Genomic DNA, 18,804 nt, shown 5'->3' on the forward strand with positions numbered 1-18,804 from the left:
GGGAACCTGTTTATGTAACGAGGTGCAAGTGGAATCGTCGCGCTGGTTCGTTCGGTCGACAACCCCCGCCACTAGTCATGTTAAGCGTATGTGCGTTGTATTTAATAGCGAGACGTCTCGAGGCTAGCCGGCGCGGCTGGGCTGGCCGCCGCCGCAGCAGGGGCTAGCCGGCGCGGCTGGGGCTGGCCGCCGTCGCAGCAGAGGCTAGCCGGCGCAGCTGGGGCTGGCCGCCGTCGCAGCGGAGGCTAGCCGGTGCGGCTGGGGCTGGCCACCGTCGCAGCAGAGGCTAGCCGGCGCGGCTGGGGCCGGCCGCCGCCACAGTAGCCGACTGCGGGCGGTCTCGGCCGCTGAGAACACCGGGGACCCGCGGGCACGCCGCCGGCCTCGCGCGCGCGCCGGCAGCAGTCAGCGGGGTGCCACCGGCACCGCGCGCCCCCCCTCCCGTCCGGCTGGGCCGCCGGACGCGTCGCGCGGGGCGCCGGCCGCCCGCTCAGAGCGCCGGCCAGGTCCGGCCCGCCCGGGGGCGGACAGCGAACAGCCCGGTCACACATTCGCGACGCGTCAGCGACAGCTGCCGCCGGCCGGAGGTCACTCTGGCCAGGGTCGCGTCTGTCCCTTGTCGTGCACAAAAGATAGCCGTGGGCACCGGCCGGCTCGGCGAAGTATGAGGTACTGCCGCATGAGCCGTCGCTGCGATCACGCCCCTCTGACTCAGAAACGTGGGTCTGGCTCACACCCCCCCCCCCCCTCAGTTGCATGCTTGTAACTGAACATTCGCACCAGGACTGCGAACGTCACGTTTTTGTTCGTGGGTCGCAATTTCACGTTGCACGCAGCTACCTTGCTTGTTTTTGCTCAGTCATCTTAAAATGTAGCCACACATGAACTTAAACGACGCTTCGTAACCAGCCACCACTATTTCTCAAACGCTACAGAAGTTGCGAGCTCCCCACCCCTTCGCAGCCCGACAACACACCACCCACTCAACGCTGACAGTCACCCGCGGGCAAGAGAGCGGTTGACGTGTGTCAGTCGGCCGCTTCGCTGTTCGTCCCCGAGCCTCTTACTGTTATGGGCAGCCAGCGTCCCAGCACTAACACTCCCGGAATCATTCGTAACTTGTCATGCATTGCTCATTGTGATTTAATTGTACACATAATTCGCTTGTTCCTAAGACATGGTGCAAATATGGACGTGCGTGTGTCTGCGCGGCGTATACGTGACCACGTGTGTGCGCTCCTCACGGGCCCGTCACTGGCCCGGGCAGAGCCAACCAGTGACGTCTGGAGGAGCGCAGTCTGCCAAACCATCCTCATTCATCAGCGAGCGCCGGGTGTCTGGCGGGCGGTGACCGCGCGCTCCACGGCCGCCGCCCGCTCCGGCCGGCTCGCTCTCCGGCGCCGTGAGATGTTGAGAGCAGTTGCGCTCGCACCACTTGCCAGCCGTGTATGCGCCTCCGGCGCAGTGTTTCGCCGTGTCATTCTAACAGGCCAGCGCCGGCCAACATTTGAGCACTTGAGCTTGTCTCTTTGTCTTTGCTCCTTCTCTCGCGTCGTTGCCGAGCCTGAGCCTTCACTGGAGACGTGAAGCCAGGCGAACGCCGCTCCACCACACACGCACAATGCCAGAGGACAATATTTATTGAAGCACAAAAGCTCGTTCGTCAGAACGAGGGCAGCTAAACAGTATAGCGGTTAAAATGTCACTTCCCTAGCAGAAGCCGGGCGGCCCATTGCGGGCCGCATGTTAGATCCAGAGAGCACGGAGTGTGCTGGTCGCCAATCATAGCGCGGCAAATAAAATTGGCACATGGCGACTACAACGGAAACATAAAGTAGTTAAACTCGTTAGTGTAAATACATAGGATTATCGATGGATCGTTGCAGTCAAACACTGTACACAGCGGCAACATCAACCGCCCCGGCAGCATTAGTCAGCAAAACCGCGGCGCAGGCCACAACACACGGTCACGAGTACTCCGCAGAAGCCGGCGGCGCCATGCCAATACTACAACAGAAAAGCACCAATCAAAGCCATCCTCTGCGGTCCCCATTAATCACTCGAAAACGTCCTTTTGAGCAGTAACATGGAAGAAATTGGAAGGTTTTCTCGAAATTTAAGTACGTAATCGACTTGAGACTCAGTACGGAGCCAGCGAGCCCCAAGGGGTCGCACCACACCACGGCGCCTGATGGAGAACGGAACGTCACCCTCCGCGTACAATACCTGCCTTCCCACCTACTCCCCTGAGCGGGACCTTAACCCCCATCCATTCGCTGACAGCACACGCTCCGTAAACGACTAGGTAGCCCCGATCCATCCACATCAGGATGCCCGCCGCTCACTCCCATCCCGCTGCAGCAATGCCGCTCGGTCTGCGCGCCTCACAACTAAACCAAAGTAATCACAACGGGGTTCGTTCATAAAAAGAAAGCGAGCACTGGTCTTGCGGCCAGCGAGCGCCGGGACCCGCGGGCCGGCGGGCGGCCTCCGACCGGCACGCCTTTCGCCCCTGACACGCCGAGTACATGTACAAAACCGACTACGCGCAGCGCCCGAGGCGCGCTCCTGTCCTGGCGCGCGCGCGACGGCGGCAGCGCGGCTTCCTATCACGCTACACTGACTTAGACACACACGTCGAGAAGCGGAACATCTAGGCAAACACCGAGCAACGGCGGCGACGGCGGCGGCGGCGGCGGCGGCACTACCTACCAATGAGCGGGCCCAAGCGGGCGGCGCACGCCACAGAAGCGGGGTGGGGCGGGGCGGGGCAGAGCGGGGCAGGGCGCGGCCGGCGGCCGGCGGGCCGCGCCATGGCACGGGGCTGCGTCGGCCCGGCGGGAGGGCGCGGGCCGAGCGCTGGGCGAGCTGAAACGGGCCGCGGCCGGGTCGCGCCGCTCACACGTTCACCGTGTCGTACTGCACCAGGCCATTCTGCGCGGTCACGTGCGGCCGGCGGGCCTCGTTCCTGGGACGGGACGGACGGACGTCAGACGAGCGGGACGACCTGAGAGCGGTCACGTCAGGGCAACAAACGCGGAGATAGACAAACGGGACACGGGGTGCCAGATAACCGGGACACAGGGACGCCTGACATCCGGAGCACGGGAACGCCAGACAACCGCGACACGCGGCCCACGTGCAGCGGCACTACGAAACGGCCACCAGCAGAGCGGCACGGCCGTCGCAAGGCGTCGCCATGGACGGTCCGCGTCCGGCGCCAACAGTCGGTGTCTGGCGCCGACAGTCGGTGTCCGACGCCGGCACGGTGGCCGTCCACTCCCCGCCCCATCACGAGCGGCAGGCGAAACACGACCGCCTCCAGACGGCCGCCGTCCGCGGCTGACCGTGACGCCGCGTGGGGCGCGACGAGGCCGGCCCGATGGCCCGGCCGATCCCGGCAGCGGCGCACGAACGGAACACACCGGCCCCGTCAGGCGGCCAACGATCTCAGCCGAGTTGCTCTGAATGCAATTTGGTGACACAAGGACAGACCCCAGGCGTCGTGTCTTCGCACTGTGTCGTGCCCCTGACTGGGGAAAGACGACCCGCCCCTCATACGTTTGACTAGGAAGGTGAAGTGGAACATGAGCACATTAAAGCGCTACCTGCTCGCGTGCGACGCTACAAAAATGTCAACAAATAACATGCACAGCCACCCACGAGAAACGGACGTCGAAATCGATGACCTCATACGGAAAGCACACAAAGATCGATATGTGCACATCACAACTCAAGTCTATAGAAAGGCTACACGAATCGACAGAAAGTGTTCATATTCAGAAGAATCTGAGGTCATAGAGGTCCTTCAGGACTGGCTGCAGTGCATCGCAGTGGCGAGGGCCACCCACAACACGGATCCCGCGCGCTTACAGTGCTGCCTGACGGACAGGTAGCAAGGTGCAGAGGTCAGTCTACGAGGTGACTGCGACGTGATCCGCAAGGTGCAGCCTTGCGGATCACGTCAAGTACAACGTACATAACGGGTCATTTGTCCAGTTGAAAGTGAGCTGTCAAAAGGTCTGAAACTACAGAGCCGGCATCACCATACACATCTAGGTGATAAAACACCGCACCCATGCCTTCCACGTGCAGCCGGGGGCACCCATAGTGCATTCCAGGGGAACGAACCCGGCCCACTGGTGCGTGCAAAACCACACGGGGCGCACGACCATCGCGCCCAACGGGCCCGATCCGTCGCCCCCAGTGGGTGTGCGTGACACCGGTGCTGGGCCAGTGCTGTACAGACTGGCATGCCGGCAAAGCAGCTCGACACGACGAGCGTGCAGGTGCGCCGATCCTGGAGCCGGTGGCCGAGCGGCCGGCGGCCGGACCAGCCTCGGGCCGGAGCGGCCGGCGACTGGACCAGCCTCGGACCAGAGCGACCGGTGGCCGGACCAGCCTCAGGCCCGAGAGCCCGGCGGCCGGACCAGCCTCGGGCCCGATCGGCCGGCCGTCCAGACAGGGCCGAATGACACCGGAGGGGCGCCAACTATTCACCCCCCCCCCCCCCCCCCCCCAACCACAATCTAGAGGAGCGCCACAGCGACGGCGCGGGGGTGGCGCCGTCCGCAGGCAAGACCCGTGGACCGTACTAACGTGAGAGCAGGGGTCGACGCGCCACACTTACTGCTCCTTGTCGCTGGGGCGGCGCGGAACGACCCGTTTAGAGTTCAGACCAGCCGGGACGGGGCAGCGCCAGCGGGGTGGTAGCGCGCGCAGGAATGGGGCAGGCGTGCTCTTTGTGTCCCTCCGGATAAAATGAGATCATCGCTGCGACCCAAATGGTGTGTCGCAGTCACACGAATTATGTAGTGTTCTGTAGGGGTTCCCTCATTACTGGCAATGGAGCTAGTCGGGATAAGATCGTTATGCAGAGTAGCGTCGAGGAGACCGCTCGCCACACAGGACGGTCCACAGCAGCGTTGCAGCATTTTGTTTTCAGCAGGAGCACCGCCGGAAAGATGCGGGCTCATGTGCGTATTATGGGTGACAACATATATCCAGCGCCTGACGTGTCAGTTCGACTTGCTAGCTGGGTATCGGACAACTTGATGCCATCAAAACGCATTAAGCTGGCGTTTTCAGCCCATGAGAGTACCCCCTGTTTCCAGGTGAGATTCATGGTCGGTGGACGTCGCGACAAGCCTGTGCGACGCGGGCTTCGTGGCGTAGCGTCCGTGGCGGCCGCGGGTGGAGTGTTTGTATCTCTCTCAGGCTCCTGGGCCTTCGCAATGTTCGCTTTACTCCTATCGTACACTGAAACACACTTCATCCCAAATTCATAAGATTATAGCGACACAAGCTATCTATTTTGTGAGAATGCGGACGTCCATCCCGACTTCACAGCAGTGTGAGGCGGCGTACCTGTCCAGAAGTTTGCGGGTCTCGTCCGCCGGTCTGCCGTCCTTTCCAAACTGCGGGCTGTCTGCAACACGGAGCCGGGGCGCTTCGTCAGCGGCCCTGCACCGGCCGGCGGCGGGGGGGCAGGGCACCCGCGCGGCCCGGCTCCTCGCCAGCCGGCGGCCCGCCGGGCACGCGCCGACCACCGACGGCGGCCCGTGATGAGAACATCGAAACGCACACCACACAACAGCACACCTGCACTCCACACCGGCGCTTGCAACAGAGCGCCGCATCAGACACAGATGCGCGGGCCCGCAACCGTCCCAGCTAGCTGCTCACAGACGGGCATGGAGAGCGGGTCGAACACACCGGCAGAGCATACGACAGTCATCAGCGGACGATGCGTGCAGGCGGAATGGGCGGCGGCTCGCGGCGACATGCGGTGGCCAGGTAACTGCCAGGATGGCGTGGTCGCGGTCACACTCCATGGCCGACGTGTCGGTCTGCTGCGAGGTGTTGGAGTCGTCCAGGGAGGCGCGCGGCGGCGGCGGCGGCGGCAGCGGCTCCTCCTGGTCCAGCAGGGACGGCGGCGGAGGCGGCAGAGAGAGCCGCCAGTCGGGCCAGCCGCCGTCCGTCCCTTCACCGGGCAGAACACAGGCCTTCACTGCACGGCCGCAGGCTCAGCGCGCAGCGCCGCGCCGCGCCCAGCCGCAGGGTACGAACAGACTACGAGCCAACCACACCACGGATGCGTCCGGACGCTAGTACGCATCACGTGGCGCCAACTGACGCGATTGCATGCCTAACATGACACAGCAGCGTCCGAGCTCGAAGATGAGGAATAGGAGCTCAGTGATTTAATTTATGCCAGCATCGCCTCCAAGGGGCCATTTTACGCATGCCGTAGTATTGCGTCCTCTGGCGCATGCGCCTGCGTACGTACATGTCGGACGCATCCGGTGTAAATTGGACGTAACTGACGCCGATGCAGATACGCTCTGTGCAAGGCAGCTAGGTGCGAATGTACAGAGAAATATACGCATATCCGTACAGCATGCATAAACAGTTCTGACTGGCGGCTTTATCCGGAGACAGGCGTCCAGCCCAGAGCCAGAGCGCATGTACAGCCTCTTATGGACAACGCGGAAAAACCGTGTTTGGCAGCGCGCTCTCAGTACGCCCGGCCGCACCTCCGGATTAAGGCGACCAGCTCACCTTCTATTCCACAATCAACATACGAAGATCATGAACATATGCACGAGAAACACGTATAAAGAGCCTGCGGCCGGCCGTGTGCCGGAGGCAGGCAGCGCCGCGCGCCGGTGCCGCCGACGGCACCGCCCGGCCGACGTGCACTAGAGACGCGGCCGAGGGGCCGCCATGCCGCGGAGCCGTCGCCGGCGCGCGCTCACCGTTGCGCCGGGCGGTGCCCGTGCGGCTAGAAGTGTCGTCGAGCGCGGCGTACGGGCCGCCGCCGCTGTACTGGCTGCCGTTGTAGTTGGCCTCGTCGTCGGAGCGCGCCGGGTCGTCGTAGGTGGGCGGAGAACATGGAGGCGGCGCCGCCCAGCGAGCTGCGCTGCATGTGCGCCGGCGGCGGGAACGGGTTCACCGGCTGGCTGTAGCGCGTGTTGCGGGGCTGCCGGCCGGACGGCTTAGGTCAGGTGGCGCCGGCCGTGCGCGCACGCCCGTCCCACGGACCGTGCATGATGACCCCGGGCCGCATCGAGCAGACACGACCGCGGCGATGATGAACAGGCAACGGCGCTCTAGCGCACGGCGACACGTTACAGCCTTCGGTGAGGCGCCTCGGCACGGGATGGAGACGACCAGGCTCTGGTGAACTCACTGCACACATGACACGACACAACTCGAATGGACACGTGAACAGACGCAACCTCGCGGACTGCCGCAAGTATTACCTTGGTATTAACAATTTCCAACAAACAATTCTGCGATCGGCCTTGCCAAGCCAGGCGTAAAAATAAATTAATAAAAAACATCACCACACGAACGCGTACGGCCCAAATGCCCAAAATGAAAGGAGCCCACCAAGACCACACCTAGGGCTCCTCGGACCAGCCCAGACGGAGGAGAGCAGCCGTCCCGCTGGCTGAGTGTTGAGCCGGGCGCCGGCAGCGGTACTGACCAGAGTGCGGACCTGCGGGCCTGCTGCCGGCCCGGCTGGCCCTGCTGCGCCGGACGGGCGGCCATCGTCTGGAAGCCGGCCGGCGGCTGCTCCGGCCCGGACGGGTCCATCTCCTCACGGAAGCCCAGCAGGTGGAAGGTGGCGTACGGGGCGATCTCCTCCTCGCCGTTCGGTCCCACCACTGCGGCACAGGGGCGGCGGTCGACAGCTGTCACCAGCCGGGCCGAGGCGGGCCGCCGCCCGCACCGCCCAGCCCGCCCATCCCAGTCATCGTCACACCCCCACCGTCAGCGCGCTTCGCCCTCGCTCTCCCAGCCCGCGGCGGGCGCCAGTCTTACGCTGTAGTACGTGCCTGGGGCTGGTGGGGGACTCCGTGGCGGCGGCGGCGGCGGCGCGCCGTACGCCGCCTGCGTACTGCTGCTGGCTAAGCTCCTCATACTGGTGGCGCGGGTTGCTCGGGCCGTAGACGCTCATTGCTCCTGTCACACACACACACACTTGCTCTCTCACTCGGAGGGGAGGGGCGGCGGCTGACCGGCGGCCGGCGCGCCTCGAGCTACGGCCTGCACTAGGCGCGGCGACGGCGGGCCAACACAGGAGGCGAAACAAACGGCCACACGACACAAGCGCACGGCGCCACGGCTGGGGACGGTGCTCGCCGGCGGGCGGGCGCGCCAGCAGACGGCCGACTACGTCCGGCTCTGGCCGGCCATCCGTTCCGAAGCTCTCGCACTCACAACCGCGGGAGCGACAGCACCCGCGCCAACCGACACACCAAGCGAAAAAATCGCATGCGAAGTGCCGGAGTGCAAAACGGTTTAGAACGTCTAAAAATCACCTGGCCGAGAGCCTTCTATACAATGGCCATCAGGTCCATGCAGTAATTATCGGCATCAGTCAACCTTGGGGGAAGGCCGTGCAACTTTGCAGGTCATGGCAGAACGTCACATACTTATGAGGACTGACAGTGATAGGCGGCTTTAATTCAGAGAGGCATGTACCAGTCTGATCACGCTGTTATGCTCAGCCCTGCCGAAGCACAGTCCGACCCGTCAGAAAACGTCTAAAATCGACGGGGACCAGCCGGCGCCAAATATAAAAAACGGCGGAAGGCAGACGCCAATGACACCTGCACACTGCTCCAGGCAGACGTTCACGGCAGCGCAGAGGAAGAGCGCAAGGCTGGGGCGGCGGCGGCGGCGGGCGCCGCTGGGACACTCACCTCCGGGCATGCGCTTGACCTGCGAGCCGAGGGTGCTGTAGTTGGAGCCGGGATGGGCGGCAGCTTTGCGGTTCGGGGGAGCGATGTAGCCGAGCTCCTCGTTGTAGAGCCGGTTCGGGTACGGCGGCGGGCCGGTGTACTGGGTGTCGTCTGTGGACAGCCGCCGGCGGCCAGCTGTCAGCGACGGCGCCTCGTAACTCGGTGGCCCAACACACGCACGCACGCACGCACGCACGCACGCACGCACGCACGCACGCACGCACGCACGCACGCACGCACGCACGCACGCACGCACGCACACACACACACACCACACACACACACACACACACACACACACACACACACACACACACACACACACACACACACACACACACCACACACACACACGGCACAACTCTACCAGCAGAGCAAGTCTGGTGACAACGACCCGGCCATCCCCACTCCATTGCAACTGATCCCGACCCAGCCATGCCCACTCCATTGCAACTCATCCCGACCACGATCCGCCCGCCCGCCATACGTCACCGGCACGGGGTCAGCAGCGGCCGCCAGCCGCAGACACACGCAGGCTGGCACCGGCGCCCGTCCAGCCGAGAGCGCGGGCGGCGCCCGGCCGTCCAGCGGCGCCGGCGCCGCCCGGGCCGCCGGCTACCTTTGAAGCGCTGCGCACCGCCGCGCTGCCGCGAGCTCAGGTAGACGCAAAGCACGCAGAGTCCGACGAGCAGCACCACCAGGCCGCAGGCGGCCGGCACGAGTATGTTGAGGTCGGGCATCCAGCCGGGCATCCGGTCCCACCAGTCGGCGTCGGCGGCGCGCACCAGCGGCGGCCCGACGGTTCCTGCGCGGCACACGGTCACACGCCGCCGGTCACTCACCCTTGCCGCGGCTGGGCGCCGAGCGGTGCCGCAGGCAGACCACGGCCACCGCTCCCAGCACCACCACGCCGGGCCGCCACCGCGATCGGCACCGCCAACGTTCGGGTTGGCGAAGAAGGGCACGGCGCCGGTGTGCACGGTGTCGTCGTCGGCGCGCCGCGGCGGCCCCACGGTGCCTGCGGACGCGGGCGTGCGCAGCGTCAGCGGCCGCCGCTGCGGCGCGGCCCGGCGCGGCTGCTGTGGAGCGGGGACGGCCGGCTCGGCTCGGCTCTGACACGTACACACGCACCGGACCACTTGCGAAGGTACGCCGCCACGCCATCCAGCCGCCCACAGCTGCCAGGCGCCCGGACGCATGTGGGACGCCAGAATATGACGAGGAAGTAACGGTGCGAGGCCACACACTGCGGTGCTTGCGCACCCTACAGCGACCGGCGAGTGAGGCGTCGCTGCGGTGAGGGCCACAGACGTATCGGAGCGACAGCCAGGGGTGCGCGCTCCCCGACCGCCTCCCCGGCTGCCGGCGGGACGCAGCGGTTCCGGTGCCCGCCGATGACGTACAGACGCCGGCCACCCGACCGACGCGATGTCTGCACCGATACGGCACCGCACTGCACTTCTCGCCTACCGGACAGCTCTCGATAGCCGCGAGTCACATGGTTATGTGCTGCCACCGTCGGCACATATGCTCCACCAGACGGGAAACCCTCCTCTCCACGTCAGCTGGGGGTGCCACGCACACCAGGGAGACAATGCGCGCGACACGGATCAGCAATCGGCCTCCTGGTGGCGAACGGCAAGTCCCCCGCGTCTTTCAGGGCATGCAGGGCCGCCATCGCTGTGCTCGGGTGCTGCGGAAACATTATCACGTGCACAGGCAACTACTTCAGCTGGCAGTAGGCGGCCGGTGGACACAAGTATAAAGCGTGGGCAATCACACGATCAGTAAAGCGACGACACAGACAAAAACAACGGAAAGGTCGGGGCAGTTAACTGTTCAGTGCCTTGCGAGGAACATTATTCGCATGGTTAAGACGGTAGTAATAGCCTTACTCCTCGGAGAAAAACCAGGAGAATGAAATATAGAAGGGTCGATGTTTCGGCAATATGCCCTTATCGAAACAATAGCAGAAGCTTCTGCTATTGTTCCCTATCTACGAAAAGGCAGGGCAAGCTTCACAACGACATGTGCCAATATCACGAGGCTGCGCAAACAAAAGCACACATCGTGCGTTCAAAACCGATGCGGGACGAGTCACACTGGCTGCGCGCGACGGCGGGAGGTGGCCGCGTCACCCACCTCCCTCCTCGTCGAGCGTGCGAACAGGTACTCAGCGGGCGTGGAGCCGGCGTTGTTGTGCGCTGTCACGCGCAGGTGTCGTACCACGTGGCCGGCTCCAGGTCCAGCACCGTGAGGCTGCCCTGGGGCTTCAGCGTGTTTGGACACGGTCGTCCACTCCGTCTCGAAGCTGCGCGGGCAGACGGCAGCAGCGAGATAGAGGGCGTCCGACACACGGACTCGGCCGGTGCAGCCGAGTCGCGACGGCGCTGTTGTCTGCACCGGCACGCGCTCTCTCGGGGAAACATATCAAGAAACCACAGACGTTTGAAATAAAGCCGGCGTGTTTTTTCGACCGCGTAACGTCCTCAACAAAACTGTAACCGGCGTTTAGGCACGAGATAATCTCAAATATTAGTGGAGAGCAGCATCCACTAGGAAACCTTTCACAGGCAGGCCGAACATTTCGACATGCTGTCAGAGATAACTTCGCCTAACAAACCATTTTAACCGGAAATAATTTGGACCCCCAAGAAAGAATATAACCGTGATGAGCGCCATGAAGTGCACGAGCAGCCCTGGTCACCGCCAGTCACCCACACCCTCCTGCCTCCCTGTCTCTGGACAGTCGGCACACACAGGCTGAGGGTTCGCTTGTCAAAGACCGTGGGCCTCCGCGGCCTGCCCGGGCCGGCGTGTCCGGCGGCGCGCGCCCACTCACCGCTTCTTGTGCACTCCACCACGAAGTAGAGGAGGTGGCAGCCGCCGTTCTCCCAGGTCTTAAGGTGCAGCTCGACACTGCGCGCCAGCACGCGCATGAACCGGTCGGCGGCCGGCAGCGTGGGCGCCTGGCCCTTGGTGCGGGTGGTCAGGATGGCAGACTGCTCCCGGGGGCCGACCCTGCGCACGCCGCAGGAACACGTCAGGCCGGCGCAGCGCAGCGTCATCAGGAGACGGCTGATGGGCAGTGCAAGAGCGGGGCGACGGCAGAACGAGCGGAGCATGGTCTGAACTCGGCGCTCGGGCACCCACGGAGGCGGGTCGAACACACACGACGCGTGATGTCAGGGCGTGGCTCTCGCGCCAGCGACTCACCCGTTGAACGCGGTGGCGTAGATCTGGTGCTTTGTTCCGCACCACAGGTTCTCCAGAGTGAAGGCGCGGGCCTGAAGACGCAGGCGGCACAGATGAACAAGCCACAGCGACATGGACAGTATCGGTGCAGCTCATGCCTGCCCGGCGGAACGCGACACCCGTGACGTCACGCTTCTCAAAGCCTGCTCGCCATAACGCTATCCGGGAAAACATATGGTCCGCCCTCCGAGCAGTGGACAAGTAGCCGATGACGGGCTGGTGGGACGGCCGCGCGTATACCAAAGTTATCAACTCTGAAAACCTTCGACACGGCAACGTCATGATCGCATCAAACTCAAGTTTCGTAGCCAAACAGCCGGATGAACGTCACGGTGCGCAATCGTTGCAGCTGGATCGGTACCCTCCCCCCCCCCCCTCCCCGCCAGCCCCGTCAGCCCGCCCAGCGGCCGCTCACCTTCTTGGCCACTTGGACAGTCTCCAGTCGTCGAACGCCGCCTTGTAGTGCAACGTGAAGCCGTACAACGGCACCGACACGTGCTCACGCGGCTTGAGGCGCACCTCGATCGAGTTGTTGGAGGAGCCGATGAGCAGCACCTCGGGCGGGTGGGGCGGCGCTGCGGGCCAGGGCGCGCCCAGTCACGGCCATCGCCGGCGCCCACAGCGAGCTCGCCGGCGCTCACAACCAGCACACACTCAGCACCGCCACACGCCAGCACGACACGACAGACGGCGGAGACGGTGGGGAGCGCGTGTCGACGCCACACGACGCTGCGCAGCCCCAGAGGCAATGGGGACGCCAGGTACCCTGTCTTCTGCTCCCTTCTGTTGTATGCCACCCTTGAAACAACCAGTCCAACGCTTCTTGTTCAACCCACCCTTCACTTCATGAATTGCGTATCAAATCACCAATCCATCCTCACCACCCGCCATCCACCAGTTGCTGTCGACCAGCTAGCCTCGATTCACCGGATCGAGGGCCTAAAACCAAGGACCCTGCAGAACAACCCCGCGCAAGCGTCAACACCGGCCGACGCGGCGCCGTCCCCCTGCCCGGGTCGCGCGCGTCCGAGCCCCCACTCACCCTGCACGATGAGCCGGTGGGAGACGGTGTCCTGCCGAACTGGTTCTTGGCGATGCACGAGTACTCGCCGCGGTCGCTGCGCTCCACACTGCGGATCTGCAGGGAGCCCTGCCGCCACAGACGGGGACGCCAATCAGCACCGAGACGGCTCGCCACGCATCCGCGCAGCTCACGTCCACCGAACCCGTGCTGTCAACGCCACCCCGTGCCGGCCCAGCAGGCGCGGTCCGCGCGCTCATGTTCACGTCCGAGGGCGTCCGCGGACCTGGACAGGCGACCCGCCGATGCGAGCGGACGTCGTCACCGCTGCAAGACGCGTCGCTGGCGGAGGCCACATACCTCGGGCAGTCTGCGGCCGGGCGATCGCGTACCTCGGACCGGGTGCCGTTCCGACCACGTACCTCTGGCAGGATGCGCATGCGCTCGTTGGACTTGAACGGCTTGCCGTCCACCTGCCAGGTGATGGTGGGCTGCGGGAAGCCCACCGCCTGGCACGGCAGCTTGGCGTCATGCTGGAAGTTCACCACGTGCTCGTCGTCGAAGGACGCGATCCTCGCCGGAAACTGCAAGCACACCGCCTAAGTCAGCGCAGGGTCGCCGGCCTCCAGCCCCCGGACGGCGTCCGTCCGCAGGGGACCGCTGGAGGCGCTGAACGTGACAGCGGCCGCAGTGACAGGACCTCCGTCGGCGCGCGGCGGCACAGAACGCGTCCGGGCTGTCCGCCGGACGACGGCGGTCTGAGCGTGTGGCTCGAACGCCACGTCCGCCGCAACACGACGGCCGAGCCGCCGGCCGGCGTCGGTGCGGTCGCCGGAGCCGCGAGGTCGGCGCAGCGGGCCAGTCCCGCGGTATGTCAGGCCGCGGGCACCGGCCTGCGTGAGCAGCGCGGCTGCCACCCACCCTGGTTACGCTGGCGTGACGGTGACCATCTGGGACGCGTCGCCCTCGCCCATGCTCGTCTCTGCCTTCACCCAGAACTGGTACTTCTGCGTCTTCTTGAGGCCGCTGGCGCGGTAGGACAGCTGGAAGGGCGTCACGCGGTGCATCTGGGGCTGCGGACGAGAAGACAGCGTCAGGACCCCAAGACGAGGAGCCGCTCCGCCGGACCGTCTCCCCTGCACCGGTGGGAGGGAGGCGGTGCTCCCGCCCCGGCGACGGGTCCCCCAGGACGACCACACATGCGCCTGAAAACCTCTGGCCACTGCGTTAAACAAGCTTCCACAAGGTTCCAAGCAGACGGGTCCAATGACCACATCGCAAGGACCAGCCCTCGCACATCCACCCAGAGGCCTTCACAGCAGCAGCGGCGGGCACAGGCCACGGGCCAGCGGGCCAGCAGGTGCCGCCTCCGGCCCTGCGCGGCCGGCGCCCTGCGCCAGGTGTCGCACCCTCTCGGCTGCCCTCCTCCTTGAAGTAGACAGTGTAGCGCTTGATGACGCCGTTGGGCTGGGCCGGCTCGCGCCAGCTGACGAGAATGCTGTCGGGCGACATGGGCAGCGCCTTGATGTCCGCCGGCGGCTCGGGCACTGTGGCACCACGGGGAGGTCACAAGCGAGACACTGAGTCGCCGCGGCACCATGGGGAGGTCACAAGCGAGACACTGAGTCGCCGCGGCACCCCGAGGAGGTCACACGCGGGACATTGAGTCGCCGCGGCACCCCGGGGAGGTCACACGCGGGACACTGAGCCACCGCGGCACCATGGGGAGGTCATGAACCATATACGACTCCCAAGCGCTGCCCCAACACACAATCATACTAGGAACTGGGCGCTAGAGCACGGCATACTCTGACACGGCAGCACACAACAGGTCACGCCATAAACCACAACTGTAGACACCACCGCACCTACAACAGACACGTGTGTGCAATAAAAGCTAAACCTTTCCCACTCCGGGTCAGGTTCCAGCAAACTCGCGCCTCGTATCCGGCTCGGCGAGGGGCCGCGTCCTCCCCTCCGCCTCGCCGCCACGTGCGCGTGTGACCGGCCGCGCGGCGCGTGCCGCGCGGGGGCCGGGCGGCGCCTACCGTCTTCCTCGGTGCGGCAGATGGCGGAGCGGCTACGGGGCCCGTCGCCGCCGCCCGTGTACGCCAGCACGGTGATGTTGTACTCGGTGAACTGCGCAGACCGGTGAGCAGCGCCTCGGTCGACGTCCGACTTGGCCATGTCAATCGTGCTGTCGTCTGCCGAAGGAGCCGACGGTGCCGTCACGCCGCGCCCGGCCAGCCGCGCTCGCTGGGGCGGGCACACACCGGGGACCCCCGACCATTGCCGTCCGATCCCAGACCGCACAGCGCAGCGCGTACGTCGCTTGTTCGGCGGCGCGACGCAACACGACGAGCCGTGAACACTGCTGCCCAGGCATCCCACTGACACTGATGGTACCTGCTGACGCTGAGGTACCATCCCACTGAGGTACCTGCGACACGAAGAGACCTGTGGACGCCGCGCGCCCCGCTGCCTGGGCGGGGCCGCTGCGAGCCACCGGCCAGCACTCACCGTACCAGGTGCTGCTGGGGCCGTACATGACCTTGTAGCCCGCCACGATGCCGTTGGTGGAGTCGGCCGGCGGCGGCGTCCAGCTGGCGCGGATCGAGTCGGAGGTGAGTGTGCGGCAGGTGATGGCCTGAGGCGGCTCCGAGGGCGCGCCCTCGGCCGTGAACTGGCGCACCTCGCCCGACTGGGGTCCCGAGCCCTGGCCGTTGAACGCCTGCACCACCACCGCGTACTCGCGGAACTCCCTGCGCAGGCGGGAGCGAGGTTAGCGTCGGCCAGCCGTGGAGAAGACCAGCTTCAACGGCGTACGGCGTCGCGTCACAGGGTGGGGCGGCCAGTCACACCGAGCGGCCGGTGGTCTGATCCACGATAAACTGTAGCCAGCCTTGTCAAGACTGGGATGCTCGAGAGGGCGACTGGTGCCGGCCAGCTGCGCAGCTGGTGTGTGAGAACGAAGCAGCGCGTGGCTCACCACGAGCGAAAGGATGCGCGAGAAGGAGGGAGGCGGAGGGGGGACGCGTGTGCATACACAGGCAGCCAGGCAGCAGTGTGGTGCCTCATCACACGGCAGGGGGTGGAACCGTGAAGGGGGGGGGGGAGGAGGAGGAATGCACCACGCGACGACACGTACTCGAGTTTAGTGATGCGGATTTCGTGTTTGCGGCTGGCCTCGCTGGTGAACTCGAACGTCTGGAAGGACAAGCTGTCGTCGCTGTCGGCCAGCCGGTGGCCCACGTAGTAGCCCTGAGGAGGAGGAGGCGGGCGGGGTGAGTCATAGAGGCTGACCTCGCCAGTCTCGGGCGGGCCGAGCCAGGCGGGCTGACCGGTGGACAGGACCCGTTCATCGCCGCCTCGCCGGTCCCGGAGACGGCCGAACTCAGCATCCCCTCCAGAGCACACCCGAGTCAGCCCCCATGAGTAGACCTGCACTCCTGGAGCGCTCCTCTCAGGCGTCTTATCGTCACCCCTGAACGGCCCTTACCTAGGCCGTCACCCAAGATCGGCCCTGACCTCGTCCGTCACCCCCCCCCCCTGACTGACCCTGACCCGGCCGTCACCCATGGCCAGTCCTGATCTCGACCGCCACCTCTGGCCGACCCTGATCTCTGCCGTCACCCTGACTTCGGCCCTGACCTCTGCCGTCACCCCACTGACACTGAGCCTGACTCGGCCGTCACCCATGGCCGGCCCTGATCTCGACCGCCACCTCTGACCGACCTTGACCTCTGCCGTCACCCCGACTTCGGCCCTGACCTCGTCCGTCACCCCGCTGACACTGACCGTGACCTCGCCGTTCAGCAGGTGCTGTTCGGGCTGTTTCCAGGTGACCAGCAGACCGCGGTCGAGCGGGGCCACCACCACGTCCGTGGGCGGGCCGGCCGGAGCTTCCTCTGACGTCATGATGGTCACCAGCTCGGAGGGCTCGGACGTGCCCACCTGCCGCCGCCGCCGGCACACAAGTCAGCACGCATGGCACCAGCCGTCTCGCCGCTGGCCAGCCCCGGCCGCGGCTGCGACTGCGCTGCGGTCCACACGGCGGCTCCAGCAAGCATCGAGCCATTCCACAAAGGGCTAGTTCTAACCAAAGATGGATCAAGTGTCAGTTTGCGCCGTGCGTTGGTGGTCGTGGAGAGGGAGGGGGGGGGGGGGGGGGAGCGAGAGGAGCATCTAGATGAAGGTTTCGACGCTCCGTTATGCTTGTCCAAAAGTTGACTGAAAAGAAAACGCCAGCAGCAATGTTGCACCAGATATATCGCGCAAATTTTTTGAGCGGATGAACCATTCGATGAAAAACTGAATCACAACTACAGGAAGCTGAACCCCACATCTACACCAACAACAAAACGGGTTTGTCTACATAACCATCCAGTTTTCGCATGGCCACACGCGGCAAACAATCACCGCGCTTCTGAAAAACTGAGCGGACCGGGCCTGACTCCTTGACCGCCGGCGCCCCCGCTAACTCCACCAAACTGCACACTTCCGCGACCGTCCGGCGGAGGGCGCTGCCTGGCGCCGCCGCCGCCGCCGCCGCCGCGTCTGTCCCGGGCCCCGACCTCACCTCGTTTTCAGCGATGATGCGCATCTGATAGGTGGTGGCCGGCCGCAGGTCCTGCACGGACACCACCGGCATCTTGCCCGGGATCAGCACGCGCTCCATGCTGCGGGTGTCCCACTCGTCTGCGGACGGGGCGACTGTCAGAGCACCAGCGGCTGCCGGCGGCCGAGCCACGCGGCAGCAGCACGCGCCACTATGCGCTCTAGACAGCTGACAGTCAAAAACCACGCAGCCTGTTTTCAGAACGCTTTGAATGAATCTGAATGAATGAGCTGCAAGGCTCTGAAACATACTGAAGTAAGCGTATTCCCAGCCATTTTCACACCGCTAAAAGCGGCCACGGTGTCCGTCGGCGTCTGAGGCCTCGCCCCGTACTTTTGGCCAGCTTGTATTCGATGATGTAGCGGGAGATCTCAGAGTTGCCGTCGTACGGGGCCGTCCAAGAGAGCTCCACCGTGCGGCCCGACTTGTTCTGCACCTTGATGGAGAACGGCACCTCCGGCTTCTCTGCAAGTCACACCCGAGTGTCAACACCGCGATCTCTGCGCATGGCAACATTGAGTACATGGCCGGCACCGGACAAGGATGAGCGCGCGAATGTTCCAGCCGCCTGTCACAGTACAGCCCCGCGGCGGTGTAGCACTGCCGCACCGCACGACCGAGCGGACGTGGCGTGCCGACCACGGCCACGCCGCCACTCACCCTGCACGATCAGGTTGATGGTGGTGTTGTCGGTGCCGAAGGCGTTGGAGGCGCGGCAGGTGTAGGTGGCCGAGTCGCGGCGGCTGGTCTCCTGCAGGCTGAGGTCGGAGCCGGCGCCGCCGTCGGTGGCCTGCTGCCGGATGGTGTAGCGCGGCGACGGCTCGCGCGCGCTCAGCGGCACGCCGTCCCGGCTCCAGGTGATGCTGATCGGTCGCTCGCCCTTGGCCTCACACACCAGCACGGCCGAGTCGCCCAGACGCGCCGTCTGGTTGCGCAGCTTGATCTCGAAATGCGGCGGCGCTGCGGAAACAGGGGGCGACATCGTACTGCAGCTCACGCGCCACACGCGTGGGGCAACCGGCTCCCAGTCACACTGCGGTGCAATACAGCGGCCGCAAACGGCAACCTGCCGTAGCAGTACAGCTCCCCGGAACAGCCGCGGCAGTTCACGATCGCAGCTAGACACCTCCCCACGCCCGACTAACGCAAGAGGGCAC

The 18,804-nt window shown here is 65.0% G+C and overlaps 1 protein-coding gene across 1 annotated transcript in view; it reads right to left on the reverse strand.

The window, feature by feature from the left end:
* Positions 1-2,882: 2,882 nt before the first annotated feature.
* LOC119108036 (Down syndrome cell adhesion molecule-like protein Dscam2) overlaps positions 2,883-18,804 on the reverse strand; it is a 61,632-nt gene continuing 45,710 nt past the window's right edge. Inside the window, 24 exon segments of the mRNA XM_037231620.1 lie at positions 2,883-2,968; positions 4,631-4,642; positions 5,368-5,428; positions 6,759-6,922; positions 7,505-7,673; positions 8,715-8,864; positions 9,373-9,558; positions 10,896-10,925; positions 11,596-11,774; positions 11,970-12,040; positions 12,424-12,446; positions 12,449-12,583; positions 13,051-13,083; positions 13,086-13,158; positions 13,452-13,613; positions 13,971-14,102; positions 14,440-14,576; positions 15,078-15,233; positions 15,550-15,791; positions 16,178-16,290; positions 16,828-16,983; positions 17,609-17,727; positions 17,981-18,112; positions 18,308-18,607. Of these exon segments, the coding sequence (XP_037087515.1) occupies positions 2,899-2,968; positions 4,631-4,642; positions 5,368-5,428; positions 6,759-6,922; positions 7,505-7,673; positions 8,715-8,864; positions 9,373-9,558; positions 10,896-10,925; positions 11,596-11,774; positions 11,970-12,040; positions 12,424-12,446; positions 12,449-12,583; positions 13,051-13,083; positions 13,086-13,158; positions 13,452-13,613; positions 13,971-14,102; positions 14,440-14,576; positions 15,078-15,233; positions 15,550-15,791; positions 16,178-16,290; positions 16,828-16,983; positions 17,609-17,727; positions 17,981-18,112; positions 18,308-18,607 (3,005 nt within the window). The 3' untranslated portion in view covers positions 2,883-2,898.

Source organism: Pollicipes pollicipes, unplaced genomic scaffold (genome assembly GCF_011947565.3).
Source record: "Pollicipes pollicipes isolate AB1234 unplaced genomic scaffold, Ppol_2.1 Scaffold_6686;HRSCAF=7923_pilon_pilon_pilon, whole genome shotgun sequence".
Classification (NCBI taxonomy): domain Eukaryota; kingdom Metazoa; phylum Arthropoda; class Thecostraca; order Pollicipedomorpha; family Pollicipedidae; genus Pollicipes; species Pollicipes pollicipes.